The 17,160-nt window shown below is 41.2% G+C and overlaps 1 protein-coding gene across 7 annotated transcripts in view; it reads right to left on the bottom strand.

Annotated features, from left to right (window-relative positions):
- The window catches only part of NR3C2 (nuclear receptor subfamily 3 group C member 2), a 140,651-nt gene that overhangs the window by 56,659 nt on the left and 66,832 nt on the right, over window positions 1–17,160 (bottom strand). For 5 of the 7 annotated variants that reach the window (XM_035114100.2, XM_060278641.1, XM_035114104.2 and 2 more), the window contains one exon: window positions 1,077–1,228. In XM_035114100.2, coding sequence (XP_034969991.1) covers window positions 1,077–1,228 — 152 coding nt within the window. The remainder of the gene's footprint in view (window positions 1–1,076; window positions 1,229–17,160) is intronic. The other 2 variants (XM_060278642.1, XM_060278643.1) reach the window with 1 other exon arrangement.

Below are 17,160 nucleotides of genomic sequence, written 5' to 3' on the forward strand. Positions count from 1 at the left end.
ATGCTGTCTCACATCATCTAGTAGTGAGTTTTCCCACTCAATAAATTTGGATATTCCAATGAACTTTATAATACTGAACTTTTCAACAGTGTGTCATCATTAAACACCCTAAGATAATAACCCCAGGCACACTTACTTTAAGTGAGTCCCATTACATTCAGTGGAACTTGCTTCTTAATAGGAAGGCAGAGGCACAGAATTCAAGTCCATAATAATGAAAATTAGCTACCCAAAAAACTCTCTGTTTTGCTGAATTGTTCAATTTCCAGCCCTTCACCTTTAAACCTTTATACTGATAGGTACACCTGAATGGCATGAACAGTCCAATATAGAGCAGGACACAACACTACAAAAGGGAACAGGTGTTAACTAAGATTAAGAACAAGACAGAAGGTGGAGAGAAATTGCCAGGATAAAAGGACAGGACTGTCAAAGGGAGCTAGAGCAAATGAGTGAAAAAGAGTAGGGGATACATAAGAGTCCAAACGATTGTTTTCAGAGTGAGAACTAGAGGCAAGTATGTGTTCTTGAAATGCCTTCTTAAAAAACAAATCACTTTATTTTCAGGCACTTGAATCCCATGCTTCTAAATGAAAAGTAGATTCCTCCCCAGGCCTAAACATTTCTTTTTTAGAAGGAGAACGCAAATGCTTATCAATCTTAAAAGGGTGGGTTCATGATTGTATAACTATCATGCATAAATTAGCTTTAAGCTACATTTGTTATTATTTATGGATTTCTGAAGAACAGTTGGCTGCATCATCTGCCTGACTCTACCCAGAATCCCCCTCCAGCTTATGAAAGGTTTGGACATGTTTATTTGTGGCTACAGAAAAATTCTTTACTTCTTCTAGCAGATGAAACAAATCAGGGTTTAAAATAAAGTTATGGAAATGTGAATTAAAGCTTGGAGGCATACAGCAGACTGCGACCAGGTGTTTTGTAGATAAAGCTGATGGTGCATGCATCTTTTGAATCATTTTAAGGATGATAGTTCTTCAGGTTAAAGGCATTGTGGAGCATGCAATGAAAATTCCTTATAATCATATAAGAAAGAATATAAAAGAAGAACCCACATGAGGATTTACCTTCCACGGCTCTTTTGAAAAAGACTTTACAGCTGCCACAGGTAACTACTCCATAATGGCAGCCAGATGCCTCATCTCCACACACCAAACAGACTTTGGAAGGTCTTGAGGATCCAGACGATACACTTCTCAATGAGGAGCTATGAGGGAGGGAAAAAAAACAAGTTCGATCAATTCAAGTCATACTTGCCGCAAATAATCTCCAATTCATTGTTATGTGCGTTCAATGACTACAATGGTCATGAATTTAAGGAGCCAGCCACAAACCCCTTGACATTGGCATTGTTTGCGTTGATAGATTTCACTTGTTATATGGAAACCACCCATAAACACTCAGTGGCTGTTTTCGAATGTCACAGTAAAGTATCATTAAGGGAACAAACCTAGTCTTCCTTTAGGCTGCTGTGAGATCAGAAACCTTTGCTTATGATAAGTGTTGCATCTAAACTGTAAATTTTTGGTTAATCTTAACTATAGTTTATTGAAACAAGTCAGATTCATAAGCCACAGTTTGAAGTGGGCTTGCTTCAATTAAACCGTAGTTAAGATCAATCAGAGATTATTGGGTTCAGCTGACATGACAAATGGGTTAAGCAAAAATAAAAGTGAAAATGTCTGGATTCCTCCTCACAGCTACAGAAAGAGCAGGAGAGCAGTGCAGCACGGCAGGATGCTGAGCTCATTCGCATCATGATGAACCATGATTTATCAAATGTCCAAGTGCAGTCAGATTGAATGAGTTCCACAAACTTCATCATCATTTTAATTTATTACCTGCCGTTCACCCTAAAGCCCAAGGGTGGATTATAACAATTTAAAATACAACTTTAAAATAGTTTTGAAAACTTACAATTTACAAAAACTGCAATCACAAAAAACCAGCTCCTCCTTGGAATCTACCCCCTTTATCTCCTCAAAATCACCAAGGAAAGCATTTACACTTATTACAGTAGGCTATCCATTAAGAGAAAAACAGCATATGCTGTTTTTTTATGAAGACCAAATGCACAGGCATTAAATGTTGAGATTAATGCCAAACCAAACTACATCTGAAGGCAGCCTTGTTTAGGGAACTTTTTAATGTCTGATGTTTTATTGTATTTTTTAATATTTTGTTGGAAGCCGCCCAGAGTGGCTGGGGAAACCCAGCCAGATGGGCGGGGTATAAATAATAAATTATTATTATTATATTATTACTATACTCACTTGCCTGGGGGTAAGTCCCATTAAATTCAATGTAACTTACACCTGAGTAGTTCTTTAAATGAGTGCACTGAAAAGTTTAAGATCTATTCAAGTACTGTATGTCAATTAGTCGTGGCCTGATTAAAAACCTTAAAAGTAGGGACTCGAAAAATTCCACTAGAATATTTCTGTCTTCGTATACACATATACCGCTCCAAATAGCACCGCAAAATGTAGGTGTGTGCAAATTTTGAAGGTTAGATGTATTTTGGTTCACACATTATTTTGGAAACTGCAAGTTCGATGGATTCTGTGTTAAATGTGTACTGAATTGAATTTCTCCTCCGTCCCTAGCAGGCAAGTGATTTCTTCACACTTTCAGCAATCCAAGCCAACAATAGTATAGCAGCCTCCCCACAACTGAGGGCAATTGCTTAAAAGCTTCCTGTAAGCACTACTCAATTCACATACTGGTCCCATCAGGGGGGCTGCCCTTCCCTAAGTAAAATGAATGTCATTTGCCTGCTGTTCTTTTTCCTGGTAACGCCCCATTATCTTGTAATTAAGTTCTCTACTCTCCATAGCTGTGACAGCCATTCCCAGAGTCCACTGCATTGAGGATGCCATAGTACTGATGAATGGGGATGTGTGAGATTTCATCTTCTTCTGCTGGGTAAATCTTGGGCCATAAACATATTTTGGGGGGCTGGTCTCAGGGGCTAGAGCCTAATTTCAGAGCCAGAAGACCTGCCTTAACCACAGGAAGTATTTAATTTCATTATTATGCACATCAATGTGGTGCCATGTTTAAATGCTGCTTACTGTATGTGTGAAGCCCTCAGCTCCTGTTAGTGTCTAGAAACCAGACCTAGAGAAGCATTGAACAAAGTAGTTCCATTAGTGCAAGGATTTCCATTTCACAATGGAACATCCTCTCCCTGTGAGCCCTCTGCATCCTCCGTAAATCTGCACAGGAAGGTTGGGGGAAACACAAGAACAAATTCAGGGGGTGCTTGGGGAGAGGAGGAGGAGAAGTTCCTAGAACGCAACTGTAACATACAACAGAGGCTGTGCACAGTAAATGAGCATTTAAATGTTATGTTTGCCATAGGTAACATTGTGCGAGAAAGGGCTTTCAATTTACTTCTGTTTTGCATTTGAAGTCAGATTTCAGTTTCGTTGATCTTCAAAGCAAAGCAAAATGTATTTACACAATGCAAATCAGACCTTAAGTACGAAAACCAATAGCCATGAACTAAATAGCAGTTCATAGGACTAACTGGCTTTAAAATTGTGCCTGAAAAGTTTAGGCACATAATGCAGATGCTGATAGACTGGTACAATATAATTGCTGAATATCTGTCTGTTCATCTAGCCATTTGCAGGTGGACCTGGCTGGTATCTGGCTGATCTACTGTGGATTGTGATTTATTTTATTCTATTTTAAATTTTATTGGAATTGTACTGAATTGATGTGACCTACCTTGGTATTATTACAAAAAGACAGTTGTGTGCTTAAAAAAAGAGAAAAGAACAGTCCAACTTCCATGAATGATTCTGCCAGCTGTGACTCAAATGTACACTACCAATTATCATGTAAGACCACACATCTTCCACTTGGGTTTAAGAATTGGTGCACATGTTATTTAAAAACAACCACCCACAGATCTGCTATTAAGAACAGCCAATCTACAGTGAGAAGTCCCTGAACAGCCATAATATTTAAACCTGCTTACCATGTGGATCTCTGCCATTGTGCTGAAAATATTTTGCAAAGATTTGACATAATGGTACAACTACCAAGCAAGCAGCTGATGGACATAACTCACAGTAGAGTGTAGTGAATTTCATGTGCTACAGAGCTAATTTAGAGATCATTGGGGGATGGGGATCACAAGAAATGGGAGATTCAGAATCATATGATAATTTTATATCCATGTCTGTTACCTTTAGCCGAGCATTAGATATAGCAACTGGAATGCACGGGGGAAAGGCAGTTCTCTAAGGGAAAGGAGTGCTGCTTAGCAAAGAGAGAAGGGGGCTGAAGCCAAAAGAGCTTCAAGGGAGGAATCTAGGTTAGGATGTAGAAGTGACCATTTTCCTAGCACAGCTGGAGCTCAGGGCTCTTAGCTGATAAAAGGAGAGGGAGGAGGAGAAGCAGTTGCAGTAGAAGGGGATAAATATGCATGGGCGCTGCTCTGTGGCTTTTCTCAGCACCAGGTACTTCTGCTCCTGCTAACCTCTGCCTGCCTTGGTAGACTCTACGGCTGCTCTATGTAAGTATAGCTTACATGTTGGAGGGGAAGCAATTTTCAAAAGAAAGCTCTGGGGGGTAGTGAGCTTCAAGCACATTTCAGGTAACTGGCTTGCTCATTACCCTTGCTAGCTAATGGCTGGTTGTAATTGGCAGCAATATCTGAGACTGAATTCATACATGCCACTTAAAGCACTTTTGAGACTCTCTCCTGCTGTCGGTATGCTGGCATGAAGGTTTTAAATCAATTGATGGCCACAGAGAAAGATGCCCTTTTTCCTTTTAAAGGCCGTGTGTGTGCTCCAGTGTTGGAAGGATGATTGCACATCCGGCTATTTTAGGTTTTTAAAAGGGACGGAGGGGACTGTGGGTTCTTGCACAATGGCAAGGCATGGTAGGCCTTCGACCCCATGCTTTCACCTTAGCAGCTCCTCTGCTTAGCTGCAATTACACAGGACAAAACTGACAAGCCTAATAGCAAGCAAGATGGGCAGATGTTAGCAGCACCTGTAGTTGGGGAACAGAAAACAGGAGCTTCTGGTGGTGGGGGAAAAAGTTGTCCAAAAGTCCAGTGCACATTTACCCGGGCTCTTACACAAACACTCCAGGCAAGAACTCCAGCTATTGCTACTCCTCCTTTTCTTAGCTATGGTAGAATGGCTTGGCTCTAGCTGAACTGGAAAACAAGACAACTATTTGATGGCAAGGACTGACATTAGGCAAAAAGAGACCGATGCAAGAGAAGACAGCTTGGGAGCACTTGGGAGGGGCCTTAACTTGGGGGACTTCTGCTGTAGCTCCCTCTAAGACCCAGAACTGCTATTATATTTTCTAGTTCTTCTAAAAAAATAATCACATTTTTTTCCTTTAAAAGAACATGAATGAAGATCAAGGCTTCAAGGTCAATACTACAGAGCAGTAGTATTTTTAAAAAGAAAGAAATTGACCCAGAGGTCTTCCCTTGCCCTTCAGTGTAAAAACTGGTACTATGGTTGAAAAATAGTTTCTCCAAGAAGTCCACCAGCTCAGGAGAGGGAGAGATGGTAAAGACAAGGAGTCAGGAGCACTGGTAATGCAGAAAGATGGGGAGTTACAAACTGCCACCACCATCAAACCATGTCACTGACTACCGTTGCAGGGCAGTAATGGATAACATCCAGGTACGGTAGGAAAATGGGGAGATGACTTCTCCACCATGAATTCCATAAGTTGCGGAAGGGTGGCATTCAAAGTAGGAAAACAGAACCTGTGAACAGTGCTAATGTGTCTAAACTGAAGGAGCAGAGTGGCGAATCTTTGAGTGATAATTAAAATGCTATAAACTATACGTGTGATTTTGACATTATGCTGCTTAAAATGCAGTGCCTGTGTTGTGTACTGCATGCCGATTTAATGAGAGGCACAGCTTCCGGAACCCTTTCTAACTCTCAAACCCCTGAACCAGGGTGAGCTCAACAGTGACCTTAACGTCTTCCTATTTCCCCTTGCACACAACATAAATTCCACAACCTTAAAAGCTCACTAATTTTAACTCTGTCAGCTTTTTATGATGCAAAGTAAAAATATCCCCAGAAGAGTTTTAGATCAAGTTCCAAATTTATTCAGCTATACAAAGACTATTTCATAATTGTGCACAGCTACATAAATGGTATATTATGGTGTCAGGATAATTTGACATTAGAAAGTGGAAGTCTGCAGTCTAAAAATTCTCCAGCTTCAAAATTATGTAACCTTCACATTCATTATGAGAGTGGGAGTTCACATTCATTATGAAAGTGAGAGTTAACAAAAGCACTTAGGGATGCCATTTAAACTGGGATCCAAACAATTGTTTCAGGTGCACACGAGGGCTTGGGCATGCCCAGTGGAGCTTTTTTAAAACAACAACAACAACACACTGTGATAGGGTCTGGGAACCAATCTAATTTTAAGAGCCTACACAGTTGCAAAAGTGATCTATCATGTGGCTGTTCTTCGAGAAACTTTAAACCCAAAGCCCCATTGGGCACACGGAGCTACTTGTGTGATTAGATCCCAGCCTGATTCCTTTCTTGTAGGTTAAATACAAGCAGTTGCCTTTGTACTGGTTTATGGCTGCACCAGCTGAGCCAGGAAGAGGTCAAGCAGTTCATCCTAGGCCATGTCACAAATATCAGTGGCTCAGACCAGATTAGGAACTAGGATTGTATTGGCTCTGAGCCTCTTACATGCATATAACTAAACTGCCTTTTAAATGAATCTGCATTCAGTGCATTAATCCCACACTGGAAATAATGCTCCTCCTCCTGTTTTGCCTCTGCTAATCTGTGAGGTTTACTAGCCCTACTCATTGCGATATTTATACATTCATTACATAACAGCATAACACTGTCTAGCAATTGTTGGATGATGACAATAGCTTATTTATTATACATTCAAGGAAGCCCTTGCAAATGTATAGGAATGGATGAGCAATGTTATTTTACATTATACCGTAGTTGTGCAAGTAAGTGATATCTAACACTGCATAACAGCACTAAGGCTGGTTGCTGCTATAATTTATCTGGACCTATATTTGTAACCTGGTACAGGGTGGCATTAAATGTGGTTTCATACTTTTTTCAGCAACGAATCTGCAGTTCTGCTCTCACTGAATTTACTAGGTCAAATGAAACTACAGACAAAGGCAACTGAAGGAGAACCGACAGAGGCACTTTATATCACAATGGAAGCATTTACCTTGATAACAATAACAAAAATACTCTCCCAGCACTCAGTCCCCAAGTAATTTATTTCTATGATATTTGGAGGACAGAGTTTCCCAATATCAGAACAAAATCAAGCTGTATTGTTAAAGAGAGTAAGCTAAGCTCTGTTTGCTTGGTGTAACGACCAAGGTTTCCAGCAGTTCCAAGACATAATGCCTTCTTCATAGATGACACAATTTTTTAAATAGAATAATTGATAGTGCTCTTCTTATGCCACGAGGTACAAAACAACAACAAAAAAGATGAGGCCAAATGACAGGACTACATTGGAGCTGCCCCTCTCACAGTAAAAGCCTGGGAACACAACTTCCTATGTCTCCTAACGATTTGAGACACAATCTCCCCTCTTCTCCTGCACAATCCCCACTGAAATGAATGGAAGCATGGCAAGTGTCCAGCAAATGAAGGGGAGCAATGCAAGAGCATGCAGGGGCTTACACAAGTGGCTTAAGGAGGGAGTAGCTTAGCACACACAAGGGGCCAGGAACACCTTCAGATGTTGCCACCCACATGTCTTGGTTCCATCTCCAATGCATGCCCAATTGCTTCTGCCCCCAGAATGCCTGCATGCTGAAAATCTGCAAGGAAGAAACCTAGAAACCTTCAGCTGAATGTAGTTATCTGGCTTGCACTTTGCAGGTGTCCATGCTCGATATATTAATGTCAAGACAGGACCTGTCAGGCATGCAACCTCAGAGGTGGGCCAGGAGAGTGTGGTTCCACATCCTCTCCACACTGCCCATCTGGCTGAGTTTCCCCAGCCACTCTGGGTGGCTCCCAATCGAGTGTAAAAACAATACAGCATTAAATATTAAAATATTAAAAACAGGGCTGCCTTCAGATGTCTTATAAAAGATATAACAAAGGTTACATCATTCCCCTCCCCCCGGTTTTGTTATTCCTCAACCCATGTAAAAACCAAGGATGTGATAGCACTTTCAAGTCGGTTGTGCAAAATCTCTGCACACCTAACAACATTAAGAGACAAGGAAAAATGAGAAATAAACATGAGAAACTTCACAGACACATTAATCCAAATAGCCATTAATGAGAGGTATGTGATAGATCGTGTGTGATAGGCCACACAAGAAGAGAGTTTATACACTCCAGTTTAATAGCATTCTTGATACTGAGTGAACAGAATATCATAATTTCCCAAATGGGCTGTCAAACTCCCTCTCTCTCAAATCTTTTTCTTCTCTCAACTCGGCTTGTAGTGAATAGCGCCCAATTCACATTAGACTTTTTTCACAGTAATCACTCTCTCATGAAGTGATATGAAGTGGCCTCCCACATGGCAGCCAGAAATGTATAAACCAGCAACACAGTGGCTTGCTTTGTATATAACACTAAGACGAGTCACAGGGGAAGCATGAACAAGTGAGCATGTGAGTGCATGGAGTTACAACTGTGGCTGCTTTGCAGTCCCCTGGTCCTGCTGCTGAGCCACCTGAAGCTAAGCCGCAAGCCCATAGTTCGTCTCACTCCAGCTAAACCATAGTTCCTTTGCTCCAAATATACTACAAGCTGCAGCCATGGTTTGTTCTTTGCTTATCACTCAATGTTTGCCAGAGGGAGATGAAGCACGAGGCTGGGTTTTGACATAACACTAAGCCAAACTATGGCTTAGCTCTGGATAGTGCAGCTGGATCAGGGGAAGAGCAAAGTGACCACAGTTTTCACTCCATGCACTCTCACCCTTGCTCAGTGATGCTTAGCCATGGTGGGCCAATGACTCTACCAAAAAAAAAACAATAGAAAATTGGAAGGAAAGAAGTGAAGGCTACAGAGAATTTTAGCTTCAGTGTGTGCATTCTTGAGAGTTTACAAATACTGTACCGACCTTGACAAAATATTGCCATAAGTCCATTTTTGGCTTTCAAAGTTGGCTTTGGTAACATTTCTGCAGAATTTTAATTAAAAAGAATGGATTTTGCATTTTTTTAAAAATCAATAAAATAGATAATCATTTTTAAAAGCTGATTATATGAGTTATTATCCTTCTCAAACCAGATGCTACATATATGAGAAGAAATTAAAACAATTTTGATAAATCATGTCTGGAACGCTTGCTTTCAAGTTCTAACTACCAAACTTGAACAAACATGTCCCAAAATTTCTGCATTTTATTTAAGCCCAAATGAGTAATTATGAGCTAGCTCTCTACACCTTTTCTAATATAATTACTAATAAGTAAATGCAAAGAATTTGAAATACATACAACGTTGAACATTTGCACTCTTAAATTGTTAGCTACATTTGAAAGGAAAAAAGAAATAACGTTAGATTTGACACAACTCTTTCATGGGCTATTCAGTTATTCATCGGTTTTGTCACCAACAATTTTCATTGAATCTCTATGTAATATATACTGCTTCCTACTACATTTTTCTGTTTTTCTGGTTCATCTACCAAGAGAAAACATAAAAGGGTCTGATGAGAAGTTGTGCATAGTGACATGTAAACTTCCCACAGTTTGATTTAGAATTAGTTTTGAGTTCTCATTATCCATCTATTCTTGAAAAAAGGGTACGGTCCCCTCAGAAATGGTTTTGGCCCCAACTCTTTTTTATACTCTTGAATGTTTGCTGTCCTCCCAACCAACCAATTCACTTGTCTTTTCTCACCTTTGCTCCTTAAGACATCACACATCTAAGACAGTGAACATTTTGACTTGTACTTGTGACTACTGTACCACAGAACCTTCCAAATCATATAATACCCAGCAGTTTAAAATGTGCCCTCACCATTTTAGGATTCTGTAATACAGAGACCTTTAAGTCTCCCAGACAAAATTCAGTAGTCATTCAAGGTCTTGCCCTGCAAGCCTGAATATGCTTCAACCTCTTATAATTCAACAACAGAAAATGTACATTCAACTTGGCAGGCAGAACTTTTAACTCCCCATGCAGTTTTCTGAGGACAGTGTAAGGTCATGGTATATAACCTAGTTCTGTAACAATGTTCCTTTTTCTTACTAACTTTCCATCCTTACTCTTCCTTGAGAAAACTATTCTTTCCGCTTGTTCTTAGATCTAGCCATACCATAGCTCAATGCCACAGACTAGCCTAATGAATTAACAAGCCCCATCTATTTCAAACATAATCTGAACTAGTAGGCAGTTATCCTATCCAAACAACATAGGATGTGTACATCATAGATGACAGGATACCATTTCCATGGGACATCACAGAGCAGGCATCATAAAGCATTTCAACTGCAGGGTTAAGCTTTTCAGGCTCAAAATCTGATTTCTTATTTATGAGTCATCAATGGGAAGCATCTATAATACATTTAGCCAAGAGGAACATCACACACATACCTGCTTCTCTGTAAAACCTGAAGCAACGTGTTCAGTGTGGCAAACTGCTAAGTGACTTCAGACTCTAATCTGGAAGGCAGAAATTAATGGCACTGCAGTGGTATGTACCACAAGCCTCTCTCAAACAACTTCTTCAAACCAGAAGTGCTTCATCATGAGTGCTTCTCATCTTGCCTCTTGGCTTCTATTTCTCCTCTTTTGTTACATAAGAACACAGGAGGCTGCCTTATACCAGATCAAACAAGTTGTCCATCTAGCCTAACTATTCTCAACTCTGACAGGCATCAGCTTTCTATAGTTGGAGAAAGAGGCCTTTGACATTGCCTACAACTTGATCCTTCAAATGGGAAATGCCATGGATTGAACATGGGATTTTCTGCATGCAAGCATGTACTTTCCTACAAAGCTACAGTACCCTCCCCCCCAATTCGATTTTTCTTAATTTTACAGCTGTAATCATGCATTTGGTACCCTACCTGGATGGTGAACATGGGGTAGGCCAAAGTCAGGATATTTAGAGAAAGAAAAATTGTTCTTGAGTAGAGGGGAATGGGTTTTGCAAAAGCTGTTTTGGCTGCAAACAAAATGGCAGAAGGCACAAGCCCTAACATCCATAGCTACTGAATGCCTGAAAACAGGTAGCAAAAATACCTACATGAGCTAGTCAAACCTCCTTGATACTGGCACACCTGCTGGCCACACCCCTAGGTACCACATATTGAGCATCCAATGGGGAAAACCAGCCTGTGCATTCTCACTACACCTTTCACTCATTCCCTGATCATGTGAACAGAATACTTTATCAAAATTTACATATTCTGCTTAGAGCTGAAGCAGCTTCACCTGCTTTGTTTGAGGAACTCAGTCTCCTCTCCTCCAGATCAATATACGTATACTACATAGTCTCTCTTGAAATAACAGTTCCACCACTACCACATTTCTTCTCTCCCACGTCCATGACCCTGAACTCTGCTACTCTGATGTTCAGTAAAGTGCTCAGACACACTGTAGCCTCTCAATAAAATTGACTAGGTGCTTTCAGCAGTTCAGGCTACATTAGTAATTGCAGTTGGCCACAAACAGATATCAGGCCGCTTCTTTAGGCTTCATTCTACGTTCTCTTCAAGTAAGCTGTTGAATGCACATAAAATGCAAATTCATTCCTCACAGATAAAACGGGGTACTGTTGTACTGAAAGAGAGTACTATAGTGCCGTCTCAGAGAGTAAACACAGCTTATGGGATCACTATCAAAGCCATTCATGTCCAAAAAATTCTGAGAAATGCAGAGTTCTGTCATCATTATGACAAGGCATTAAGAACCAAGGGACTAGAGAGGGGCCAGGTGCAAAAGTCAGTTCTAATTCTACAACTTCTGCATTAAAATGCAATTATACTCAACCACAGCCTAATCATCTTGGCTTTGATTAGTCTAGATCAGAGTGGTCCAACACACAGCCCGAAGGCCATGTGTGGCCCTTGAGACCTTTTTTCATGGCCCTCAGCAACATCTGGCACCTCCTCCCCTCGCAGCCCTTCCCAAAGCTGGGTAAGCAAGGTGCTGGGCTTTGGTAAGGAAGTGAGTCTTCTGACAGAGTCCTAGAGTTCTCCTTCCTCCTTCCCAAGGCTGGTTAGTGCTTTCTCTAAGGAGGAAGATGGGAAGGCTCTAGGACCCTGCTAGAGCCTTGTGCCTTCTTTCCAAAGCCCAGTGACTCACTTACACCACTTTGGGAAAGCAGCGCAAGGGCAAGGGGCATCAAACATGGGTCTTGCTCCCTACCCCCACACAGCAAGGCAGTGTGCAGCCTCTGAGTTCTGTGTCAAAGTACAGTCATACCTCGGTTTAAGTACGCTTCGGTTTGAGTACTTTCAGTTTAAGTACTCCACAGACCCGTCTGGAACAGATTAATCCACTTTCCATTACTTTCAATGGGAAAGTTTGCTTCAGGTTAAGTATGCTTCAGGTTAAGTACAGATCTCCAGAACCAATTACACTCATACTTCGGGTTAAGTACGCTTCAGGTTGAGTACTCTGCGGACCCGTCTGGAATGAATTAATCAACTTTCCATTACTTTCAATGGGAAAGTACGCTTCAGGTTAAGTAGAGACTTCTGGAACCAATTGTGTACTTAAACCGAGGTACCACTGTACTCTTGCAGCCCACTTGGGATGAAAAGTTGGACTGCCCTGGTCTAGGTCAAAGAGGGAGTTATCTTAATCTAATGATTATACTTAAAAAAGCTTACTATTTTTAAAAACCATACTGGGAATTTATTTGAAGGCCAATACAGAAACGTGTAGTACGTGGGTGGTGCTGTGGGTTAGACCACAGATCCTAGGGCTTGCCGATCAGAAGGTCGGTGGTTCGAATCCCCGCAACGGGATGAGCTACCGTTGCTTGGTCCCTGCTCCTGCCAACCTAGCAGTTCGAAAGCACGTCAAAGTGCAAGTAGATAAATAGGTACCACTACAGCGGGAAGGTAAACGGCCTTTCTGCGTGCTGCTCTGGTTCGCCAGAAGTGGCTTTGTCATGCTGGCCACATGACCTGGAAGCTGTATGCTGTCTCCATCGGCCAATAACGCGAGATGAGTGCCACAACCCCAGAGTCGGTCACGACTGGACCTAATGGTCAGGGGTCCCTTTACCTTTACTTTTACAGAAATATGTACAGTAGGCAGAGAAAAAGATGGTGCCTTCTGTACCCTGGTGCCCTCCAGATGGTTTGGACTATAACACCTTCATACCTGACTGTTGGCTATAGTGGCTGGGGCTTATGGAAGGTGTGACAAGACATCTGGCGGGCACCCGATTGGAGAAAACTGGCACAGAACAATGGCAAGGCACAACAGTGCTCTTCTTCTTCTTCTTCTTCTTCTTCTTCTTCTTCTTCTTCTTCTTCTTCTTCTTCTTCTTCTTCTTCTTCTTTTCTTCTTCTTCTTCTTCTTCACTGGGTTCACTTACAAAACAAGTGCCACATAAATAGCTCCAGCACTAGTGTCAGTTAGGCTGAATACAAATTTGTTGTTGTTGTTTAGTCATTTAGTCGTGTCCGACTCTTCTTGACCCCATGGACCAGAGCACAACAGACACTCCTGTCTTCCACTGCCTCCCGCAGTTTGGTCAGACTCATGTTCATAGCTTCAAGAACACTGTCCAACCATCTTGTCCTCTGTCATCCCCTTCTCCTTGTGCCCTCAATCTTTCCCAAATTCAGGGTCTTTTCCAGGGAGTCTTCTCTTCTCATGAGGTATTGGAGCCTCAGCTTCAGGATCTTATATGATAAGATAAGGCAGAAACATTCATTTACCCATGGAAGGACCTAGTTAATAATTGCTGATTAATTTATAAACTTTATACCACACACCTGAGGCATGTAAATCTATTTAATTGACTTTAATTCTTATAGAGTGCATATATAGCCATAACATGGGACACTCTTATTGATCATTTGAAGAAACATCCACATTTGGGACTCTCTATCTGGCAAGCATTTACAAGTGGCATTTCCAGTGGTTTCTACAGGAAGGTACAGGGGTGCAGACCACCCTTTAGAATGGAGCGATATCTTCATTCACTGTTTGTGTAAACAGTATAAGAACGGTGTCTAAGGTCACCCTTCCTAGGATATGTCTGTTCATCAAAGAGCGATGCAGGACATAAAGGATCTAACAAAATGCTTGGACAGCCTGAGGTGAATTCACCAGACATGAACTCCCACCAGAAAGAAAGAAAAACATACTATGCTACATTCCCATTCTTAAACCATGTGCAGATATTAGAAAAGTAATGCACACAGCCTTGAAAAGTTACTACAGAAGTACCTAGCAATTCACATGGATACAGCCTCAATAGAAAACAGCCCCGCCTGGTTTTAGTAGAGGCTCTTGACTTGCTTGTGTTTCATCTCTGGATGCTTGAGAGGTGTGAGTGAACTTCACAATTCACTGCAAGCACAGAGTGTTCAGAAAGTGAACTGGTAGTGAGCAGGAAGTATAGCTGGATTTCCTGCCAGTGAAAGCAACTACAGTTGACTCCGGGTAGTAAAGCTGAAGCAAGGACTTAGGCAGCCTTTCTTATGTGAACTACACCATATAAGTGCTCATTCATTTCAGAGCACAGCAAGCCCTGCTATTGTAGTTTAAGAGTCACTCAGGAATATTCATCTTCCTGCAAACGCCACAAAATTACAATACAGGTATATGAAGGGGAACGTCTTTAATATTTATCTGTTGTTTTATATACCTAAAAGCTTTCTAACTAAAACAGTCGCAATCTGCGTTAAGGGGGTTGGGGAGAAAAGATGACTGGGAAACCTTAAACTAGGTTAGTGAAGGTGAGATTCCCATTACAATTGCTACCAATCTGCCCACCCCCTCTGGCACACACACTAAATGAAACCCACCGCTAGTAACCCAGGCACCATAACATCAAAAAGTTGCCATGGGAACAAAGGCTGGCTTCCAGTCAGCCAAAAGAATTCTTCACTCCTGTTCTTCTTGTTTATGTCAATTATATTCAGTCATGTAAGTCACTCCATTGGGGCAGGCATTTGTGCAGGCTCTAGCCAAGTGACAAAAAGATGTGCACTGTTTTGTCAAAAAAACCAATGCTATACGGTAATATATATAATGATTCTGGGTAATACAAAAAAACCACACAACTCACCTTATTCACGCAAACTGAACGCTGCAGAAAACATTACAAAGTGAACAAAACAAAGCAAAAAGCTAATAATTATATTTTGTAACATCGCAGTAAACTGTGCTACTTTGTGGTGTGTGGGAAGCCTATGGGAAAACTGTAGAAACAATACTTATAATTATTCTGATTTACATTTAAAATGCTTGAGTTAGCAATTTTCTATACCGGTGTATATATATATATATATATATTTCAGTGTCACTATAATGTGGTGTATAGGGACGCAGGTGGTGCTGTGGATTAGGGCTTCCCAATCAGAAGGTCGACGGTTCGAATCCACGCGACGGGGTGAGCTCCCATTGCTCGGTCCCAGCTCCTGCCAACCTAGCAGTTCGAAAGCATGTCAAAGTGCAAGTAGATAAATAGGGTAACGCTACAGCAGGAAGGTAAACGGCGTTTCCGTGTGCTGTTCTGGTTTGCCAGAAGTGGCTTTGTCATGCTGGCCACATGACCCAGAAGCTGTACGCCGACTCCCTCGGCCAATAACGTGAGATGAGCGCCGCAACCCCAGAGTCGGTCACGACTGGACCTAATGGTCAGGGGTCCCTTTACCTTTATAATGTGGTGTACAGGCGGCCCTTGTTCCTACACGTTCAATATGTCTGTGACCAGGTATATGTGCAAACCCAGAAGTGACCTGGAAACATCATAAAGATGTCAGTGAAATGTCACTAAAAGGGTGGAACAGGGGTGTGTGTGTGCCTCAGAACGTAACCCCTGTACTTCAAATTGTCAGAGCTGTGGCAAGCAGTAATTTCATTGGCTATTGTTTATTCTTGACTGGCAGCAGGTAAGGCATCTTTCCTATCCCTTTGTACCTGATCCTTTTAATTGTTGGGGTTGGAATATGAAGCTAGGACCTGCATGCAAGGCATGTGCTGTACCATTGAGCTAAAGCTTCCCCATAGACTTCAGCTAGATTTCAGTGCGCATATTTTAACTTAAATGGGTCATGGCTTGGAGATCAAGAATACTAGCACCAACTCACACCATTCCATATTTCCGCAGAAATTTAGAATCATGCCTATGTTTGCCTCTCCTCCAATTTAACAGGCATTCCTATGAATTCATTCTTAAATACAAACTTAAGATTTTTAATGCTGTCTTCTTCTCTATGTGATAAAGAAAACACAGACTGATCTATTAGTCTTCACAGAACCTCAGAGAGAAAATAGAAAAGATGCTGAATACACAAACAAGGACCAAGTGTGCTTGGCACACAGCTTCTATGTTTTCACAGATACCTGTAGGCTTAACAGAGGAAGGCACATGTAGAGGGACCCTCAAAGGCAGAACTTAAACTTCTCATTGGCTTATATCGTAGTGGTGTACAGTAAACACTCTGTTCATTGATACCAATCCAAGAGCCATATTAAGAGACATTGTAGAATTAGGTCAGTGTGACAGACAGGGAAGCTGGCTTTCAAAAGAAAAAACCAAGACATATATTTAAATCTTTAAATGTTCCATCAGACTCCAAATAACCCATTTTGCAGGTAACAGAAGCAGAAGCTAACAAGCCACCAAAGCACACTTTTACATGGACTTTAGCATCCACTTACAGGACCATTTTGAGTTCAAAGTCAGATAAGAAGGATTGCTTTTGGCTTGTTCTGTTTTATTTTATTTTTTTGCCAGCTGCTCTGCTATATTTTTACCCAGCAAGGACTTATCCTTGGTCGAGTAACTGAAGTAAAATTTGCAAAACAAACTTGTGCTCATAAAACACTTTAAGTGATCCATTCCCACTAATCTTAACTAGCACATTTGGGTTACAGCCGAAGGACCAAGGACTAGATACCGTGTTTCCCCCTTTTTAAGACGTAGTCATTAAGTAAGCCAGGGCAGCAATTTTAGCATT

Source organism: Zootoca vivipara, chromosome 9 (genome assembly GCF_963506605.1).
Source record: "Zootoca vivipara chromosome 9, rZooViv1.1, whole genome shotgun sequence".
Lineage (NCBI taxonomy): Eukaryota > Metazoa > Chordata > Lepidosauria > Squamata > Lacertidae > Zootoca > Zootoca vivipara.